Raw genomic sequence first — 17,098 nt, 5'->3', positions numbered from 1 at the left:
AGAGATGTGACTTCAGTGGGCCCCCAAACACTCACTGCGTTTGAAAGGTTACAAGTGGGTGTTGGGTTGTAGGGAGGTGGCATAGGAAATAAGGGCCCAATAAACCATGAGGGCGTATTATCTTAGCTCCTTCTCAAAATAAGGGATTTCAGAAGGGAATCTGCAAAAAAAAAATGGATACGTTGAGTGAAAGACACATTTGGTTCTGAATTTAGGCAAGAGAGATGTGACTAGGAGTCATATCACAGTTGGAAATGGGATCACGAGTAGCTTCCTGTTTCTATTAGGCCAGAGAACAAATGCTTTGTTATTGTGAGATGGTGTCTTTGCTGCTATGTCTTCTTGTGTTCCTCTCTGGTTAAACATTTATGTTAAAAATAATTATAAAAAAAATATATACACAGCATGTAGAAAAAATATATACATAACATGACATAGAACAGCTATGACCTGATTAGCCTACAGTTTGTTGCTGACAGGGCCACAATGTGATACAGGAAGATCACAGACCATGCTGGGGGGAGTGTGTGCTCACTGCCTGGAAAGAGAGGCCGTAGAGATAGCTGAAATGATTCTGACAAGCTCGATGCAAATTGCAGAGACGGGGACTCCAGCAGCCCCTGAGCAGATACAGATAATGAAAGAGAATCATGTTTTCCACTCCCTTTTCCTCGTCCATTGCAAATGAGAAGCGTGAGTGTCAGATTTCAAAATTACCCAGAAAGCTAAGGTAATCCTCAGCTTGGAGCTGAAGATCTGCTGTAGACGACAAAGAGTTGCTTGGAGGTAATGCTGTGAACAGAGCCTGTGGACATAAGAAAAGACCAAGAGGCTGCCTTAGGCAGCAAGAAACAGAGGCCAGCCAGGTACCAGACCCAAATACTTCTGACATCTCTAACCACCATGAATAAGGCAACAGTTTTCCACAGGCTGGATGTGGGGAAGGTGTAGAGTTTCAATTTCCACATGTCAATTATGCATTTAATGCCTGTTACTTCCTATTAATGAGATGCTCTTTTCTAGGGAGTTTGCAGTAACAGTGCCAGGAAATGGATTAAGCAGAACATGTCTGTTGTATATTTTGAATATTCCTGGGAGTGCTGGAAAGGAGTTGGGAATGGAAACATGCCAAAGGGGCAATATTGCATGAAATTAATTGCCTGTGGTACTTATGAATTTAGTCTTACGTGTATTTGGTACACAGTAAAATAGCTAAAGTAGCTTTGTTTGGGGGGCTTTAGATGTATTATTCAATTTTTAGAGTCTCTAGAAAGTAGGTACTCTATCTCATTTTCATAAATGAGGAAGTTGGGGTACAGAGAGGTTAAATAAATGACTTGCCCAGGACCACACATATCGTTAAGTGTAGGAGTCAGGATTTGGAGCTGGATACTTGACCCTAGGGGGCTCCCCAGGTGGCACTAGTGGTAAAGAACCCACCTGCCAATGCAGGAGACATAAGAGACTCAGGTTCGATCCCTGGGTCGGGAAGGTTCCCTGGAGGAGGGCATGGCAACCCACTCCAGTATTTTTGCCTGGAGAATACCATGGACAGAGAAACCTGGTGGCCTACAGTTCTAGGGCACACAGAGTCAGACATGACTGGAAGACTTAGCATGCATGCACACTTGTGCCTAGAGATTACACTGGCACTTTTTGTACAACATCTATTGCCTCTGCTGCATTTCAGTGTCCATCTATGTAGAGATATATGTATTTTTTGGTCTGTTCTATTTCTAGAGGAAAACAATAGAATGGGAAAGACTAGAGATCTCTTAGAGAAAGTTAGAGATACCAAGGGAGCATTTCATGCAAAGATGGGCACAATAAAGGACAGAAATGGTATGGACCTAACAGAAGCAGAAGATATTGAGAAGAGGTGGTAAGAATACACAGAAGAACTATACAAAAAAGATCTTCATGACCCAGATAGCCATAATGGTGCAATCACTCACCTAGAGCCAGACATTCTGGAATGTGAAGTCAAGTGGGTCTTAGGAAGCATCACTACGAACAAAGCTAGTGGAGGTGATGGAATTCCAGTTGAGCTGTTTCAAATCCTAAAAGATGATGCTGTGAAAGTGCTACACTCAATATGCCAGTAAATTTGGAAAACTCAGCAGTGGCCATAGGACTGGAAAAGGTCAGTTTTCATTCCAATCCCAAAGAAGGGCAATGCCAAAGAATGCTCAAGCTACTGCACAATTGCACTCATCTCACATGCTAGCAAAGTAATGCTCAAAATTCTCCAAGCCAGGCTTCAGCAATATGTGACCCGTGAACTTCCAGATGTTCAAGCTGGATTTAGAAAAGGCAGAGGAACCAGAGATTAAATTGCGAAAATCTATTGGATCATCAAAAAGCAAGCGAGTTCCAGAAAAATATCTATTTCTGCTTTATTGACTGTGCCAAAGCCTTTGACTGTGTGGATTACAACAAACTGTGGAAAATTCTGAAAGATGGGAATACCAGATCACCCAACCTGCCTCTTGAGAAATCTGTATGCAGGTCAAGAAATGACAGTTAGAACTGGACATGGAACAACAAACTGGTTCCAAATCGGGAAAGGAGTAGGTCAAGGCTGTATATTGCCACCCTGCTTATTTAACTTATATGCAGAGTACATCATGAGAAATGCTGGATCGGATGAAGCACAAGCTGGAATCAAGATTGCCGGGAGAAATATCAATAACCTCAGATATGCAGATGACACCACCCTTATGGCAGAAAGTGAAGAGGAACTCAAAAGCCTCTTGATGGAAGTGAAAGAGGAGAGTGAAAAAGTTGGCTTCAAGGTCAATGTTCAGAAAACTAAGATAATGGCATCTGGTTCCATCACTTCATGGCAAATAATGGAAACGGTGACAGGCTTTATTTTGGGGGGCTCCAAAATCACTGCTGATGGTGACTGCAGCCATGAAATTAAAAGATGCTTGCTCCTTGGAAGAAAAGTTATGACCAACCTAGACAGCATATTAAAAAGCAGAGACATTACTTTGCCAACCAAGGCTCGTCTAGTCAAGGCTATGGTTTTTCCAGTAGTCATGTATGGATATGAGAGCTGGACTATAAAGAAAGCTGAGCACTGAAGAGCTGATGCTCTTGAACTGTGGTGTTAGAGAAGAAGCTTAAGAGTCTCTTGGACAGCAAGGAGAGCCAACTAGTCAATCCTAAAGGAAATCAGTCCTGAATATTCACTGGAAGGCCTGATGCTGAAGCTGAAACTCCAATACTTTGGCCACCTGATGTGAAGAACTGACTCACTGGAAAAGACCCTGATCCTGAGAAAGATTGAAGTTGGGAGGAGAAGGGGATGACAGAGGATGAAATGGTTGGATGGCATCACCAACTCAATGGACATGAGTCTGAGTAAACCCTGGGAGTTGGTGATGGACAGGAAGGCCTGGCATGCTACATTCCATGGGGTTGCAAAGAGTTGGCCAGGACTGAGTGACTGAACTGAATTGAACTGATTTCTATTTGAAACAACATATTTTTTACTTGAAACAACAATTTTTTAGAAACAACATATATGTTGTTTCTCAACGATTTAGTCCTGATTTGATTTGAATTATTGTACATAATTTCCCTCTTGAGCATGGAGTCTTAGTTGCATCTTTAAGCTTTTAACAAACAGAAATGATACCTGGAACTGGCCTCTTCTTACCTCTTTTCCACACGTTTAGTCTTGAAACGCTGTTGCTTTTCCTCTACAAATGATGTGTTTAGTGCTCTGTGTAATCTCTGATGGAAAGAACAGATTCACACATAGAGATCGTTAGAAACACAGAACCGGGGCACAAAGCACCCTCTGAGATTTAATCTCTTTGCTACTAACCTTGGCTTCTTTAAACCAATTATCATTGATGGCAGAGAAAAAGATCAATATTCAGTCCCAAATCGCAAGAGAAAATGAATGCTAAGACAGTATTTTACCTGGAAGAAAATAATTTGATGGGAAACTTAGAAATACTCTGAGTTGTAAAAAGGTCTGTGATATAAAGAAAAGTTGGGACTTCCCTGGTGTGTCATTGCCTATGACTCCTCACTTCCAATGCAGGGGATCTGGGTTCGATCCCTGGTCAGGGAACTAGATCCTGCATGCTGCAACTAAGAGATCACATACTACCACTTAAGATTCAGTGCAGCCAAATAAATAAATAAAAGAAGAGTTATCATAACTGGGCTTCCCTGGTGGCTCAGACGGTAAAGAATCTGCCTGCAATGAGGGAGACCTGGGTTCGATCCCTGGGTCAGGAAGATTCCCTGAAGAAGGGAATGGCTACCCACTCCAGTATTCTTGCCTGGAGAGTCCCAAGGACAGAGGAGCCTGGTGGGATCGCAAACAGCTGGACATGACTAAGTGACTAACACACTATCATAACTAACATGTGGCAAAGGACTTAGTACAATTGCTAAAGATGAGTCAAAACAAAGCAGGTAGTAACTCCTTAGAATTAAACTAATCATGCTGATTTATAATGGAGAGGATCAACTGTCTGCAGAATCTTCCTTAGGAGACCAAATACGTCCTAGGATGAAAGTAGAACAGGGTTCACATGTAACCAAACCAATAACAGTGACCTATATAGAAAAAAAGTGCTGTGTTAAAGAAGAGAGCAGCATAACAGATGCAGGGGGCAGAGGTGGCAGAACTGGCAGCCTCACTGCTGGGAGGCAGCGGGGAGCCTGTCTGGGAGGTCAGGTTGGCTGCTCCGGCCTCGTCCCTCCCTGCACTCAGGGGGAATCTGCTGTCTTTGCTAGAGCCCCTTCATCAGTTCTTCCCCAGTAGCTCGGCTGGTAAAGAATCTGCCTGCAAAACAGGAGACCCCGGTTCAATTCCTGAGTTAGGAAGACCCACTGGAGAAGGGATAGGCTACCCAATCCAGTATTCTTAGGCTTCCCTGGTGGCTCAGCTGGAAAAAAATTAGCCTGCAATGCATGAGACCTGGGTTCCATCCCTGGGTTGGGAAGGCAAAGGCTACCCTAGAGAAGGCAAAGGCTACCCATTCTAGTATTCTGGCCTGTAGAATTCCATGGACTGTATAGTCTATGGGGTCACAAAGAGTTGGACATGACTGAGTGACTTTCACTTTCACTTCATCAGTAAGAAGCCCTCTGAGTATGTTTCAGCTCTCAATGCCTGTTTCCATCAGGTGAGATGTACAAAGGAGTGAGCTTGAATGACTGTCTGCCTGACAGTTTTAGTTCTTCCTGTTGGTGAGTGCATAGGTGTCTGGATAACACGAAGGAACTTTGATCTAGAGCTTGGCCATGACATCAGTGGACTTCTAAGCTCTGGACAATTGAAATGCAGCAAGAGCAGGGACCCGAGCATTCATCTGAAGGGAAACAGAAGACTTCAAGATCATTTAATGGGTTTCAGTTTTGGCAAGAAAGACTCTAAAGGAAACAAATCTTTCACACCATCTCTTCAGACTGTCACTAAGTGAAATCATGTTAAAAACTTGTCATTGCAATCTCAAAACCACATGCATCTAAATACTTCCTATGTTTTCCTGTGACAAGCTAAGAGAAATAACGGGTATTGTTACTAAGGCATTTACAGTCTATTTAGCCTATTCTATTAGATCCTACTGGACACAATTTGAAAATGGATTTAACAGTTTTATTTAAAAAAGTCAATATTTCCAAAACGCTGGAAATTATATTTCTTGCAACTAACTACTTACAAGAAAACATTTAAACAACAACAACAAGGCTGTTGCTTCCACTCTGAGCAACAGTGGAGGGTTATATGGAAGGAAAGGGCATTATGGGACAGCTTAATTTAAGGGGCAAGTGCATTAATGGGATAGAGAGAGTTCCATCTTGTATACTAAGAGTGTCTACACCACCTGGTTCTCTTGATAACCTGTCATTTGAGGTCCTGGATTCTCCCATTATTGGGAATTCTGATGCTTAAGGATACTAGAGGGAGAGGCCTGGTGGCACTCACCTGACTGGTGTGGAGCCAGTATTGCAGCCTAGATTTGTTCCTGATGCGTGGCAGCACCAGCCTGTACACCATGTGCTCACCAACGGTGGTCAGGATGGACAGACCAAATCCAATGCACAGCAGCATGAAGAGCCCAGAGAAGTGTTTGATGCCCATCTGCAAGGTCTGTGGCAGAACAGGAAAGGAAAGGTCATGAATGGGGGGCTGCACCTGGTCCCACGCCTGTCCACTCTGAGATGAACATCGTTTTTTGCTGGACCCAAGGAAAGCTGGAGACCGTTTCTCTGTGCGCTCTGCAGATGTCACTATGCTACACTGTGAAGGGGATCCAGGACCGAGGGCTGCTGCAGGGCACAATTCCTGGGGGTGCTACTCACATACAGTGCTTTTGTTTGGTTCCTGGAGTCATGAAGAGGCCCTGTGTCTAGAGCACGCTATGGTGTCAAAAGGGACACTGAGACATAGAGAGTGAAAATTAAAACAATTTAGTTTATTAAAACATCAAAAAGTTATCAAGGAAAGAATCTCTCCCAGGGACAGAGAGTGAGTTAGATTTAAGGGGAAAAGATGATGAGCGCAATAAAAATTTTCATTTAGATCTGACAGGGAACATGGATAGGATATCATCTAGTTCAATGTCCTCATTTTAAAGATGAGGAACTTGGGACCAGAAAAGTGAAGGAAGTTGAGCTAGGTCACAAAATTAGACAGCCACAGAGGAGAAAAAGAAGGGATCTACTTGTTGATTGCTTACTATTTTTTCTTTTTTTTGTGCTTAGATAGCTATTATAACTATAATTTATAGTTGCAGAAACTGAAGTTCTTGCAGTTTTTAAGTGACAAAGCTGGCCTGTTAGTCAATGTTTGTTTAGCTCCAAAGTTCAGGTTCTTTTTACTCTACAACAAGAGAGCAACAGCAACTATAAAAAAAATCACTTTAACACCTGTGACCGGCTAATGGATTTACAGGCGGTCTCTGCAAAATATGCATTCAGTCACTGACATCGATGACCAATCAATCCAGGAGAAAAAGACATTTGATTCGTTGAGTGCCTACAATGTGCCAGGTAGTCTCCCAAGTACCAGGGGTGGAGATAGGAGGGTTATGTCCCTACCTTCAATCAGCTCAAGTCTAGGGAGAAAGCAAACATTTATACCGCATGATACATTGATTCACACTTCCCAGGTTTTGCAGAGAAGCTGGCTCATGAGATAAGACTTAAAGTGAGACAGGTGGAATGTGGAGGCTGGGTGGGAAAGTAGCACTCCAAGCTGAGGGCAGCAGAAACAAAGAATGTGACAGAGACACGAACCTCCAGCACACTGATCTGTGAGCTTGTGAGACAGATGGCTGTGCTCAGAGGTGGGGTGCAGAGGCCCTGCATCCTGAGGGAGGAACAGGCCAGCCCTAGGCAAGGCTAGATTAAGCACCGTACCCAAGATCATACAAGCCAATGCTAAGGACCCCGAGTATCATCCCTTTGCTGGAGGCTTTCGGTCATTATCATCATTGATAATTATTTAGCATTTAACACGTGGAAGGCGCAGTTCTGAGCACTTTATCAATATAGCAACTTGCTTAATTTTCCCAACAACCTATGAGGGAGGTACTGTCTCCATTTTGCAAGTGAGGAAACTTAGGAATGAGAGTTAAATGACTCATCCAAAGTCACATAGCTGGTAAAGGTCAGGGGGGTTCACACCTAGGCAGGCAGGCTAACTCCAGAGCCTACACTCTGAACCACATCATTTAACTGACATGAGTGATCCACCTATCCTCTTGAAGGAGTTTTCCTTTCTTTCATTCTCCTCTCCTCTACCCCCAGTCCTGGAGAAGCAGGCAGTCAGGATGGCTCAGGCATGGCTAGACCTCCTGGTACTCCAGGAAATTTATGTGGGGGACCAGGCTCAGAGGCAGAGCTTGGAGATTTCAAGCTTTGGGGGAGGCTGGGCCATGGAATCTCTTTTCCTCAATGATACTACTTTTGGCAATGGCTCTGGACCAAAGATGTGTGTTAGGATCCCTGGAGAAGGAAAGACTAGGGGTGAGAAGGGACACAGAGCATGCCCCAGGTCCCCCAGCCTGGGGCACCTGAGAGTGAAAGAAGCCCAGCCTGAAGGAACAAGGAATGCTAGTGTAGGAAAGGTGAGCAGTTTATCAGGCCCTGAGGGGTACTCAGTTACTAGAGCTTTTCCTGGGACATCTCTGTACATGTGATGACCAACCTGACCTCCAGAAAGTATATACAAATGTGCCTGAAAATAGCCCTCAGCCTGGACCTGTAGTAATGTGTACAGGATACAGCTATTATAGAAGGATTCAATGAGTTACTACTGCTGTGGATGAAGAACACACTGGGCAAATTCACTTGGGACTTAAATAGCACTGAACACTCAGCAAAAGACTAAACAGACTGGTGCTGCTTTGTATAAAGTGCTGCCAAGATGAAGAAGAAAAATGTAACTTACAGTGAATCATCCTGCTTTTAAACCCTGGTGTTCCCCTCTGTTATCTTGTGCATAACAATAATTGGTCTCATTTTCCTCTTATTAGCCCAATAACAAAGAGGCTATATTCAGTTTATTTTACACACTTCTTTCTTTAAATTTCCATTGTTTACACCCACATACTAATAGAATTATAGAAGTAGTTGCTGTTTTTTTTTAATTAGACATCTGTGTGCCAGACACCATACATGCATATTATGATCTGATAATAGTATTGTAAGTTAAATAGAACTGGACATGGCACAACAGACTGGTTCCAAATAGGAAAAGGAGTACATCAAGGCTGTATATTGTCACCTGGCTTATTTAATTTATGTGCAGAGTACATCATGAGAAACGCTGGGCTGGAAGAAGCACAAGCTGGAATCAAGATTGCCGGGAGAAATATCAATAACCTCAGATATGCAGATGACACCACCCTTATGGCAGAAAGTGAAGAGGAACTCAAAAGCCTCTTGATGGAAGTGAAAGAGGAGAGTGAAAAAGTTGGCTTAAAGCTCAAAATTCAGAAAACGAAGAGCATGGCATCTGGTCCCATCACTTCATGGGAAATAGATGGGGAAACAGTGGAAACAGTGTCAGACTTTATTTTTTTGGCCTCCAAAATCACTGCAGATGGTGATTGCAGCAATGAAATTAAAAGATGCTTACTCCTTGGAAGAAAAGTTATGACCAACCTAGATAGCATATTTAAAAGCAGAGACATTACTTTGCCAACAAAGTTCCGTCTAGTCAAGACTATGGTTTTTCCAGTAGTCATGCATGGATGTGAGAGTTGGACTGTGAAGAAAGCTGAGCACTGACGAATTGATGCTTTTGAACTGTAGTGTTGGAGAAGACTCTTGAGCATCCCTTGGACTGCAAGGAGATCCAACCAGTCCATTCTAAAGGAGATCAGTCCTGGGTGTTCATTGGAAGGACTGATGCTGAAGCTGAAACTCCAGCACTTTGGCCACCTCATGTGAAGAGTTGACTCATTGTAAAAGACTGATGCTGGGAGGGACTGGGGGCAGGAAGAGAAGGGGACGACAGAGGATGAGATGGCTGGATGGTATCACTGACTCGATGGACATGAATTTGGGTAAACTCCGGGAGTTGGTGATAGACAGGGAGGCCTGGCATGCTGCTATTCATGAGGTCACAAAGAGTCAGACATGACTGGGTGACTAAACTGAACTGAACTGAACTGAAGTTAAGTATTATTATCCCCATTTCACATTCAAGGAAACTGAGGTTCATTAACTACCATACCCAATGTCATACAAGCTAAAAAATAGGAGGCCAGGCTATGGATCCAGGATTGTATGATGCTAAAGCCTGAACTACCATAAAGCAAATACCCTTCAGAGGCATCTCTTGCTGTCTATTCCCTGTTACAACTTGCAAAAAATTTTATTCAAAACTCACCCTTTGGATTGCAAATCCCCTATAATCTGCCTTTGGGCACCAGTGAAAAACGCTTAAACTGTGTCTGAGTCTGACTGATAAAATGTACTGCTGCAGTTGTAATTCAGCTGTTCTTCTCCTAGGACCACACTGCTTCAATGTGCTATGCATTCAATATATGCATTTGTCCCACATTAACAAGTGAAATCTTTTTGTCTGATAGAGTGGAACTTGCTCAACTTGACATTTATCATTGGTCAGAGGAAGAAGAGGAGAAATGAATATTCAATGTCAAATCTTTAAATTCAAGTGATGCAGACAAAATAATGATTACTGTTGCAAGTGACATGGATAGAAGCATCATATTCAGAAATGCAATTACAGCTCGGTCTCACGTTGTCAAGAGCTGTATAAGTGAAAGCAAAGAAATGTGAGTGGAATTTTTTTTCTTTATCCCATTGCTTCATCTGCAGCTTCATTTGATAGCTCATAGCCACACACTTCTGGAGTCTCAAGAGCCAAGGAGAGAAGAGTGTCTCAGGATTTAGCCATGGGCAAATGTCAGGCATTTATGGCTTCACTCAGTCCTTCACAGGCTCGTTCCAGCCCATCCAGTCTCTCTCAGTTACCTCCTTAATCAATAAGTAACTACTCAAAAAATTGCCTTCCTTGCTTATTTTATTTTGCTAAATGTTATTTATAGTATTATATTTCCTTAACATTTTATTTTATTGTTCATTTACAGTAACATATTCATTGCATTGTGGAGGGCAAGCATACTCTGTATTATGCACGCGTGAATACCCACTGATTAAGCATTAAAGAACTGGTGTTTTAAATGGTTCCTATTATGTAGAAATCATTGGTGGATTGTCATATATAGCAATTCATGCATTGTGCATTAGATATTAAACGCTAACAAATGTCTAAGTATGTTTTAATGAAATTTAGGGAAACTGGTTGGGCTTTTTGGAAAAGGTGGGAATGTTTTATTTATTTGTTTTGTCTCATACAAGATAATGGAAAAGACTCTCACCATCTGGAAATCTACCAGCCAACGTATTTCTAGGTACAGACTAGATTCAGATAAAGGGTGATGCCTGTACTATCAAAGATTCTGAGTGGTCTCTGTTTAGATCATTAGTGCTTCCGGTGACATAAAGAGGCCAAGACCACCAATTCTGTTGCTGCTAAACCCTCCTCTGCCTCTTGCTCGGTTGTGGGCCCTTGAAACATCTGACAGATGGTTAGATGACTGACTAGGTTCTGAAAACTCCAGCAAGAAATGCAGATAAACTATTTGAGTCATCATTTGCCTCAGATGTCACTGGTTAAATCCTATAATCTAAGCCTCCCTAGCCCCCAGTCCATGTCTTCCAACATACAGCAGCTACCCAATTTCTCTGGTCCTCTAAAGAGTCTATACTCATTGTTCTCAATTCCTCTCCTCCCATTCTCTTTTGGACGCACTCCAATCAGGCTTTCAATCCCTGGCTTAGGACCCTGTCAAAACCAGCAATGGCCATCAAATCCAAGAGTCAGTTTTCAACTTATTCATGTATCAGCTTGGAAACTTATTTCATCCTCTTTGATGTATTTTCTTCACTGTTTTGGGGAATCCTTTCTCCTTGTTCTATATCAGTCTTGTCTGCTGGTTCCTCCCCATCCTTCTGACCTTAAACATTAGCATAACTTCAGTTCTTTAGTTACATTCACTTTCTTATCCAGACCATGTCTTTAAATACCATCTATTTACCAATGACTTCCAAATGCATATCATTCCCAACTCCTGACTCAGCCTATCTACTTGGATATCTAATAGAATCTCAAAATGACACATCAAAATAAACTTCTAATTTTCCTTCTGAAATCTTCTCTTCACACAGTCTGTCCCTTCTTAATAAATCTCCATCCTTGCAATTTCTCAGGCCAAATAGCATAGATTCCTCCCTTTCTCTAGCATCCTGTACTTAGCATGTCTGCAAATATGGTGGATGCTGTCTGCAAAGTATGTCCAGAATCTGATGACTTCTTACCATTTCCACCAACCAGCCTGGTCCAAGTCACCATCATCTCTCACCTAGACTACAGAAATAGCTTCTGAATTGTTCCCTGGTCCCTTCAGTCTGTCTTCTGCAAGGCAGCCAGGATAAGTTAAAATATGTTACTCCTGTGCTCAGTGCCCAGTGATGATGTTTGGCCTCAACCAGAGTACCTGTCAGAGCCCTTACAAAGGCCCACAGGACCTAACATGACTTGGTTGCACACCTCTTGCTTCATATTCTTCTTCTCACACTTGTTCACTCTGCTCAGCAGCTTGGGCTTCCTCACTTCTCTTAAAACCATCCAGCTGTTCCTGCTTGAGGCTCTTCATTTTCTATTCTCTCTGCCTTGTAAATTCTTCCACCAGGAATCAGCAACGGTCCTTCACTTGCTCTCTGTGGGTCTCTGCTCAAACATTACGTATCACTGAACTCTACTTTAACTACTGTGGTTAAAAAGGCAAACCTTTCTATGGCTGAAAAATATTGCATTGTATGTACATACCACATTTAGCTCATCCATTCATCTGCTTATAATCAGTAGATAAGAGTTCATCAGGAGCTGGGGCTAGAGGAAAATGGGGAGTTATGCTCAGTAGTTACAGAGTTTCTCTTTGGGATGATGAAAGAAATTTTGGAAACATGTAAGAAATTTTGGAAACATGTAGTGGTGATGATTGCACAACAGTGTAAATTTAATTAATGCCATTGAACTGTACACTTAAAAATGGTTAAAATGGCAAATTGTTTTTACCATGATTTAAACAATTAAAAAGTTAAAAAAAAAAGGCAAATCCTGCCCTCTCCCTCTTATCCTGTGAAAGTCGTTCATTTGTGTCTGATGCTTTGCGACCCCATGGACTGTATAGTCCATGGAATTCTCCAGGGCAGAATACTGGAGTGGGTAGACCATCCCTCTCCAGCAGATCTTCCCAACCCAGGAATCGATCTGGGGTCTCCTGCATTACAAGTGGATTCTTTACTGGCTGAGCTATCAGAGAAGCTGGACTCTTCTTCTCATGGACTCAATCTCTTTCCCTTATCTTGTTTTATTTTGCCCCTGACATAACACATATTTACTGTCTATTTCCCTCCTCAAGGAGAATGTAAGCTCCAAGAAACCAGGAATTTTGCTCATTTGTCCAGTGCATATCCTGATTGCCTAGAACACTGCCTAACACTTATTAGGTTCTCAAAAAGTGTTTTTTGGAATGTGTGGATGAAAGCATGTGAAACCTAGAATCTTTATATAATATAAATTGATGTATATATTTCTACCCCCTAAAACTCTTATAGATCTCAAGAGATTTTTGGAATAATTCTGTGATGGAGAAAGAGATTGATATTCTTAATTGATAGATGAGAAAGAGGCTCAGAGAACTTGGAAAACTTGCCATCCTGACTTTCTAATGCCACTGTTCATCAATCTGGGGGCCTATTATGGGAATTGGGAGGAAAAGCATATTAACAATTAATAAAGTAAAAAACTGGAGATTTTTCACACTAATATTACAACTGGCTTCTGCAGGAAATGTGTTGGCTTTATTTGCTTAGGATCCTTTCCTTGGGGAATGGCCCTCCCCTACTTCACCTGGTTTTGGTGTGTCTACCAATCACAGACTCCCCACTCCTTGTTAACAGGAGACCAAGCACAGGACCCAAGGTAAGCCAGTTTACATCTGAAGCAGAGGCACTTGGCTTGGAAAGTAGTGGAAGCCATCATTTCCAGTGTCTTCAGTATCATAAAGTTCCTCTAGCTCTGAGGTGTCAATATAACTTCTTTTGAGAGAGACTTTATTTCTCTTGCAGAACACTGAGATGGATGGGTGAGTCCATTCTAGGAAAATTTCTCTGACAGGGTACAGCTCTGCCTTTCTTTGCATGTCTCTAGAGGCTTGGTATACAGTAAGTGCTAATAAATGTTTAATAAAGGAAGTACATACCTGAAAAATAACTTAATACAGTTACTCTCAAGGATTCCCATACTTATTAAGTACTTTCCCCCAGAGCACCAGGGCTAAAAGAACCAGGAGAAATCATTTTCTTTTTCAGTGATCTGGTGTGTTAAAACTTTGTATATACAAATTTGCTCTCTGAGTCTGTAAAGTCAAATCCTGGTTTGAAAATAATTTTTTTAAATTTAATTAGAGAGCCGAAATAGGGACAGAACAACATTTTAGTGAGAGGTAAAGCTCCAGTACTTTGCCTACCTGATGAGAAGAGCTGACTCATTGGAAAAAACCCTGATGCTGGGAAAGATTGGGGGCAAAAGAAGGAGGATGAAGTGGTTGGATGACATCCCTGACTCAATGGATGTGAGTCTGAGCAAACTCCAGAAGATGGTGAAGGATAGGGAAGCCCGGTGTGCTGCAGTCCATAGGGTTGCAAAGAGCTGGACATGACTTAGTGATTGAATAACAACAACAAAGGAAAAAAAAGGCAGGTTGTGGAGCCTATAAAATATGGCTAACTCCTAAATTCTTGGAAGCAGGATGGGGAGGAAACAAATGCTGTTTCTAATTTTGAAGACCTGATTTCCTTTTCTTTTTTTTTTTTTTGCCATCCCAATATTTTGCCCAGAAGAGCAGTAGCTCAATAACATTTGGCAGACTAATTGTGTCTATACATATAGCCCTTTATCCAGGCAGGAGGGGGGGCAGAAGATGGAGGCCTGCATCTGCATGAGGTGAGGGCTCCAGAGGCACCAAGCAGAGCTACCAGAGGAAAGAGTTTCCCTGGGTGAAGACAATGGGGCAAGATCGGGCAATGTAATACTTGGGGATTTCTAAAAAACTTGTAACAACAATTATGAAAAGGTAGAAAGAAGGTATTCACTCATACAATCTGCAACTTTCTCATCAATGAAGACAGATTGAAAGATCATTTAACACGAAACAAAACAGGAGATGATTTGCAAAATCCAGGGAGATGCTGCCTGAGTGAAGTTATTAATAACAGTGCTCACACACATGGATAAGAAAATAATCTTGATGGACAGGAAAATCAGGGTCTGCAGGAACTTCTCACCACATCCCTCGTCCTGGGGGATGTGGCACCTCTATCTCCTCTAACCTGGAATCTGCTTAATGACTCCTCAGCATGGCACTGCCCAGGTTGCTGAGGACACGTCCCCTTTCTGTCCTTGATACTCCCAGAGCTCTGGTCCCTTCTAGGTTTGGGCAACCATCTTCTACCCTTGGACCTGGTGCTCAGTGTGCTAAATTAGCTCCACTGTGCAGTCGTTTGAAAAGTCTTAATGTATTAATAAAACAACTCAGAAAAATATTTCCAAAAATTAAATTTGAGGCAATCAACATTATCATTTTTCTATATAAACAATTATCTTCAGTTCTTCATTGTCTCTTCTAAACTATGACCATATGCATATATATTTTCCAGAGCTATAAACTCTGTTATATGTTAATAATTATGCTTTTCAAAAAGCTTAATCTGAAAATATATTGATTTATCATTATTTATTAACTTTAATGGCTTTATATTAGCAACTATTATTTTATCATAATTCACTTTATTCCCAAACTGTCAAATACTTAATATTGCTTAGTATGTATACATGTATACATGTATACAAATATTGCTGCAATAAAAACACCTTTTGCATAGAGCACTTTAAAAATCATTTTTGATTCTTTCTTTGAGATATATATTGCAATGGATGGGATTACCAGGTTAGATGATGGAACTATTCTGATGCCTTGTGTTGTATGAAATAGTTCTCAAGAGAGTGAAAACCATTCCCAGTGATTCCCAAGATGCCCCGGTACACAGGATGTTAACATCCTTGCCAACTCTGTTTTACAACTAATCTTTTTTTTTTTTTTCTATTTTGGTTATTCCAATTTGTATGTGTTCAATTTTTGAGGTTATTTTTTGAAGTTTGTTTTTCCTATCTCCCTGTGTATGCATTATATATTTATATTATTTGCCCAATTGTGCATTTCAGAAAAAGTGAGAATTTTTACTGAAGAAAACTAATAAGCCCTTTCCTAATACATTACATATGTTTCTTCATTTAAAATTTTCCTGTTAGCTTTGTTTTGTTAGATTTTATTATACAGATGTTTGAACTCTATATGACTCCATTTGTTTTGATTATTGGAAACTCTATTGTTCAGTTAGAAACAGTTGTTAGAAAATAGTCATTGGGAAGTCTTATGCCCAATTGCTTTATTTTTTAAAAATTATTTATTTTTCGGCTGTGCTAGGTCTTCGTTGCTGGGTGAGGGCTTTCTCTAGTTGCAGTGAGCGGGGGCTGTTCTTCGTTGGGGAGCTCCAGCTTCTCCCTGAAGGGGTTTCTGGTGAGGGAGCACAGGCTCTGGGAGTGCAGGCTTCAGCAGTTGCCGGGAGCACAGGCTCAGTAGTTGAGGAGCACTGGCTCAGTCACCCCACAGCATGTGGAAACTCCCTGCACCAGAAATCAAACCCGTGTTTTCTGCATTGGCAGGTGGATTCTTAACAACTGGACCACCAGGCAAGTCCCCAATTGCTTTGTTTTTGAAAAATAATGAGCATTTCATCCATCTCGCCTTTTTTTTTTTTTAACTAAGCGTGGACTTTCTCTTCACTGAGGCAATTTCAGCTCCATGCTGCAGAAGTACCTTAGCCAGCAAAAGGCCACGCCCATCCTGCGGTAGGCTGCATTCCTTTATGCTGATTTTGATTTCTACTTAAAATCCTATTAAAAAAATATTGGTAACATACACATACACACACATATACACAAAACCTTGTGAGAACGAACACCATGCAAAATAACAAAATTTACTTGTGGGTCAGCTTTAGTCTAAGAACTGCCAGTCGGTAGCTTTACTCTACACAGCTTTTACTACTCTGGTGTCCTTTCAGTGTTGTGGTTTTTCATTATGACTCAGCGGACGCTTTAAAGCGGACACATAGTTTGTTGCTGTTCACACAATCACCAGCCAGTGGGACAGCTATAGCAGCCAATACAAAAGGAGAGGCATCCAGTTCTGATCCTGTCTAGCGACCTCTTTTTAAAAATTTTTTTGGCTGTGCTGTGTGGCATGCGGGATCTTAGTTCACTGACCAGGGATAGAAATGTTCCCTGCACTGGAAGTGTGGAGTCTTAACCACTGGACTGCCAGGAAAGTCCCAACCTGACTCCTTTTTCACCATGCCACCTTGTCTTACAAACACCCAAGCCTCTCCCTTTTCAAAGCAT

General features: G+C 41.6%; 1 protein-coding gene across 2 annotated transcripts in view; it reads right to left on the bottom strand.

The window, feature by feature from the left end:
• The window catches only part of GRIN3A (glutamate ionotropic receptor NMDA type subunit 3A), a 213,204-nt gene that overhangs the window by 17,761 nt on the left and 178,345 nt on the right, over positions 1-17,098 (bottom strand). For both annotated transcript variants that reach the window (XR_011254220.1, XM_069575538.1), the window contains exons 7-8: positions 5,960-6,124; positions 3,668-3,744 (exon numbers count right to left, since the gene is read on the bottom strand). Coding sequence is in view for 1 of the 2 variants with exons in the window: in XM_069575538.1 (XP_069431639.1) it covers positions 3,668-3,744; positions 5,960-6,124 (242 nt within the window). In the remaining variant the exon portion in view is untranslated. The remainder of the gene's footprint in view (positions 1-3,667; positions 3,745-5,959; positions 6,125-17,098) is intronic.

This window comes from Ovis canadensis, chromosome 2 (genome assembly GCF_042477335.2).
Source record: "Ovis canadensis isolate MfBH-ARS-UI-01 breed Bighorn chromosome 2, ARS-UI_OviCan_v2, whole genome shotgun sequence".
Taxonomy (NCBI): Eukaryota; Metazoa; Chordata; class Mammalia; order Artiodactyla; family Bovidae; genus Ovis; species Ovis canadensis.
The sequence above is the reverse complement of the archived record's forward strand: the minus strand, read 5'-3'. Positions and strand labels throughout refer to the sequence as shown.